Source organism: Haplochromis burtoni, unplaced genomic scaffold (assembly GCF_018398535.1).
Source record: "Haplochromis burtoni strain Fernald_Lab_line unplaced genomic scaffold, NCSU_Asbu1 Contig_137, whole genome shotgun sequence".
NCBI lineage: Eukaryota > Metazoa > Chordata > Actinopteri > Cichliformes > Cichlidae > Haplochromis > Haplochromis burtoni.
This window is the reverse complement of record NW_024582498.1, coordinates 1,242,039-1,246,579: the sequence shown is the minus strand read 5'-3', so window position 1 is coordinate 1,246,579 and position 4,541 is coordinate 1,242,039. Positions and strand designations below refer to the sequence as shown.

At 40.9% G+C, this 4,541-nt stretch overlaps 1 protein-coding gene across 2 annotated transcripts in view; it reads left to right on the top strand.

The window, feature by feature from the left end:
• Positions 1-1,523: 1,523 nt before the first annotated feature.
• lhx3 (LIM homeobox 3) overlaps positions 1,524-4,541 on the top strand; it is a 13,559-nt gene continuing 10,541 nt past the window's right edge. The window contains exon 1 of one of the 2 annotated variants that reach the window (XM_005931165.2): positions 1,524-1,986. In XM_005931165.2, the coding sequence (XP_005931227.1) occupies positions 1,917-1,986 (70 nt within the window). In that variant the 5' untranslated portion in view covers positions 1,524-1,916. Of the gene's footprint in view, positions 1,987-3,699; positions 4,444-4,541 lie in introns of those variants that run through there. The other variant, XM_005931164.3, reaches the window with a different exon arrangement.

Here is a 4,541-nt window from a genome sequence, read left to right as displayed (position 1 = left end):
AGTAGCTCGTGATCAACGTATAAAAAAATAAAAAAATAAAGTTCTCATAGGTGTAAAAGGCAGAGTCTTATATGGAATCATTAGGAGCTGATTGCAGCTGCTTTCTTAAGTAGGACCCAGGTGTATTACACTTTACCAATTTTCTGTGATGACACTTGAGGTTTCACAGCAGCCAAACAAACAGGGAAAAGAGCCTCGGCATCTTTTGGAAGATTGGCTCATAATCATCATAATACTCGTGTGAGGGAGCTGAGGATAGAATAACACAAAAAGACTGGCAGAGAAAAGAAAGTGCCCATGGAAAAAGCTGTAGTGACACAAATTTAGATATGGATTTCTGATCGCTCATGAGTGTATGCTTCACATTCCTCCAAAAATAGAGAATTTGTGCACTTATAGTATACGGAAATAATAGAATTGTAGAATTAATAGGGATATTAATCAATTATTAATTGTTCCTAACCCAGATCTGTTTTATATCCTATGTGATAAATATGTAATTACACAATTTTATAATGCAGAACACAAACAGAGAAGACAGCTGATGAGAGCAAAAGGAAAGCAGTCCTGTTGTTGTGCTTCTGGTTTAAGCTCCTTTGATGCTGCACTGGCTTTAGGAGCCTAGTTACTGCGTTCAGCTCCTTCCAGATTTACAGTTCTCCCTTAATCTGTACAGGGATCCATGCAGCCTTGTTGACCAGAGATTACTGCCCACAAAACAACAAAAAGTCACCCATGAAAACAAGCATCCAGCAGGCATTGTTTTGAGCTTAATGTCATGCAATAATAAATGTGAGTGTTTATAGGAGGTTATAGAGGAGATGTGGCGATGCTCAGTTATGATGAATGTGAGAGGGGTAGGGGTGGGGGGAACTTGTTGATTTCTTTGGATGTTTTGATGTGTGGACTAATTGCCTCAAGTGGACTAATGAACAGCGTAGTGAGTCTAATTGGCTTACACCATTCATGGGGCTGGGGTGCTGGGCGAGGAAAATTGAATCAAAGCTGTAGGAAATTGCTCAGTGTAGTTATGTCTCATATGGTGCTAATGGGACCAGTTCACAGTCACGAGACCAGCCAAAAAAATTCACGTTAGCGATGCCCCTTTTTACCACTTTACACTGGAAGAGAAAAACAGCTTATTAAAACATGTTGAATTATTTTATGTATTGTTTTCTGTTTTTAGGCGATTGATGTTTATTTCAGTAAACTAGTCCCAGAAGGAAAAATGTGTTTAATTCAAGCATTATTTTTTTTAAAATAAGTTTACTTTAATAAGCTTACATAATGGCATCTTCGTTCCATCTACCTAATGCAGTGCCGGTCTATTTTTAATCAAATAAAATGGAGAAGAGCACTGCCCAATTGCCCCATTGTGCGCCTTGAAAGAGAGGCACGTGCAACACAACATAGATAAGGAGAGGGAGAGAGAGGGAGAGAGAGGGGGAGGGCAAGTGTGCGTGCGCGCGTGTGTGAGCGCGCTTAAAGATAGCCTCTGGGGATATCTGAGCGGCACACAGCCCTCGAGCCTGTTTAGGGAAACTCCCCTTTCAGCACCCTGGACAGAGGCAGCGCTGACCGCTGATTATTTCAGCTGAAGTAGGTTTTGCAGGGTGCAGGCTCACTTTCCCACTTCTCATTTCAATGGTATCGACACAACGTTCAAGATCAACTTGATGAATATTCAAAGTTTCAATTCCTGCTGGCTGTCGAACGGGAAAAGGTCCACGGAAGTTCTTTTTTAACTTTTTGCCGAAATTCATCCAGAGTCGAACAAACCTCAGCTTCATCTCCAGAGGATAAGTCTCCAGGACAGTGCGGGGTTTTGAATCCACATTCTCAGTGTCCCGTTAGAGGTTTTGTTGTTGTTGTTGCTGAATCACAGACGTGAGTCTTCGTTTTGGAGCATCTTCAAAATGCTGCTTGAACACCCGGGATCAAGCTGTCAAAACACCGGGAATTTCTCCCGGTACAATTCTGGCCAAGGTAAGAAAACAGCCTGCCTGTTTTTACAACTGATGCAAATTACGCAAAGGGTTTGGAGAAACACAGCTATCAAATACAGTTTAATTGGGCGCCGTGGGTCCGTGAATTCGTCACGATCCTGTCCGGCACAGCAGGACTGAAAATTAATTTAAGTGATCTGTAACAAGCATGAAACAGTCGCTGTAACGAGGAAAGCAAAGGCACTCCAGAAAAATGCTAAATATATAAATAGGTGCAAACCTGTGTAAATAAAAAAAAATTTAAAAAAAATACCTAACATAAATAAGACATTTATGTTACTGCACTAAAAAAAAAGTTGCAGGAAGACTGCTGGGCAACCCACGGTGGTGCATATAGACTGTTTAGAGACGCCTGTTCTGCACTGCGTGTGGGAGACGTTATGAATCCGTAATGAGTCTTCATTGTTGGAGACTCACAGGAACAGATGTTATGCGCGTGTTGTCATTTCACACCGCCCGTGCTCATGGCGCAGGAAGCGGATATGGGGACAGCACTGGGCCCGCTGTGGCAATAACAGCCTCTGTCAGGACGCACGACAGACTGCCAGTAGGCAAGAAGTCGCTCCCACCAGCGGACCCAGCAACACGACACATGCTCAACAGGTGTCCCACCTGTCAGGGCAGGTGGGACACCTGAGGCCGCGACTGGGGGCTGGTTATGGGGGGAAAAAATGGAATTTAGGCTTTGAATTGTTAGTTGATTGTAGTCTAGAAATGTTATTTAGTGTCCAGAAAAGTCTCATGTTCGATGCTTCTTCATTTCGCTAGATTCTGGAACAATTTTGTAGCATTAGTCACTTATGTTATCTGAAATAAAGAATCATTCAAATCTTAAAATATTTTTCAATCCAATTTCCGCCACATGTTTCACCAGATTTAAACATTTGCATTTAGATTTTTTTTTTTAAAAAATACATGTTTTATCAACGTTGCAACCTTTTTCCTAACCGACTTGCCACTTCTCTGATAAGATAACCTTTATTAGTCATTTTATGGCTTTGTTGCCACATTACTGTCGGCTCACCCCCTCAAAAGTGAGCGATCAATATGACATAAATATTATTACAAAGCTGAAAAGTAAGAGGGGCACACATGAACCCCACACCTTTCTCCAAAACGTCGTTCATATACTTCTGAAATACAGGCAAATGGGACATTGATTTTAGATTCATCAGCGGGTCCTGGCGGTTGTGGCACTACCCGAGATTTCCCTAGGCGCTCTTTTGTGCCAAAGATCAGTGTCAATAAAATTCATTGGGGTGCTGGCCCGATCAACATGTTATTGAACAGCCAATCTCTCCCCTGAATAAACACTTGTCTTCAAGCAGACACTCAACATGACATGGAGATTGCGTATGCGTGCTCAGTTATGCATGTGTTCGTGAGTTAGTAAGATATTTAAAATGAATGTAAAAATCTGACCGAGCGGAGGAATGCAAAAAGAAAGCGCTCATGAAATCATACAATTTACTCTATTATTATTATTATTATTATTATTATTATTATTATTATTATTATTATTATTATTATGAAATAGATGGAATTGCTTTAGTTAAAAGCTATTATTCTCTCTTTTACGCATGCATTGGAATCTGAATTAAGGCGTATACTTAGTCGTGTGGCAGTTTTAATCACAGTAATTTTTTTTTTTTTAGAAGAACATGAACCAATAAATACATAAATAAATAATTTACATTACAAAATGTAATTAATTGGAAGAAACACAAAAAACTTACTAAAAAAATAAAAGCTGAGACTTAGTATACTTACCTTTTCTAGGCACGCTCCGCTATGGTCGTTGTATGTGATCAGGTTGCACATGCAGGGTTTTTTTGTTGTTGTTGTTGTTTTTGTATGTTTTCTTTTTTGCAGTTGTAGCATCTGAAATAGTTAAATCATTACAATTACCCAGTGAAAAAAAGTTCCCAGGTGTTCCAGACAAATAGATTTCAGTTCAATAAAAACAAGTGCTTTTTTTCGATCTTTTCCCGTCATGTTTGTAAAGTAATAGGCTACAACATTATAGTGCCTCACTGAGCACAGAAGAGCTATTAGCTTCTCCCCTAACCTCCTGTTTATTCGGATCCGGGGTAAGGTACTCAGTAGGTGATGTTAATCCATCTCCCTGTCGCCTAGGAAACGGCGCAGCGTAATACAGCCCTGGCTTCAGCACGGGGAAGCATAAAAGCGAGCTCTCCTGGACTCTCGCGCGTTTGTGTTTCAATCCCGGGCTCCTGCAAGCTCGAATTTGACAACACGTCCGGTGTGAGTGTGTGTATGTCTGTTTGGATAGACACAAGCAAAGCAGGTTTGATTTAATGTAAGTGTTAATCATGAGCAATGGATGGACATGCTGAGCTCAACTCTCCAAAAGAGGCACCAAATAACGCGGAGATGCTGTTCGCTCTGCTGGCTCACAGCGAGGAGTTGCAAAAAGGTAACCAAGGCAAAATATAATCACATTGTTCGTTTTGCACATACGTGTGTGTGTGTGTGTGTGTGTGTGTGTGTGTGTGTGTGTGTGTGTGTGTGTGT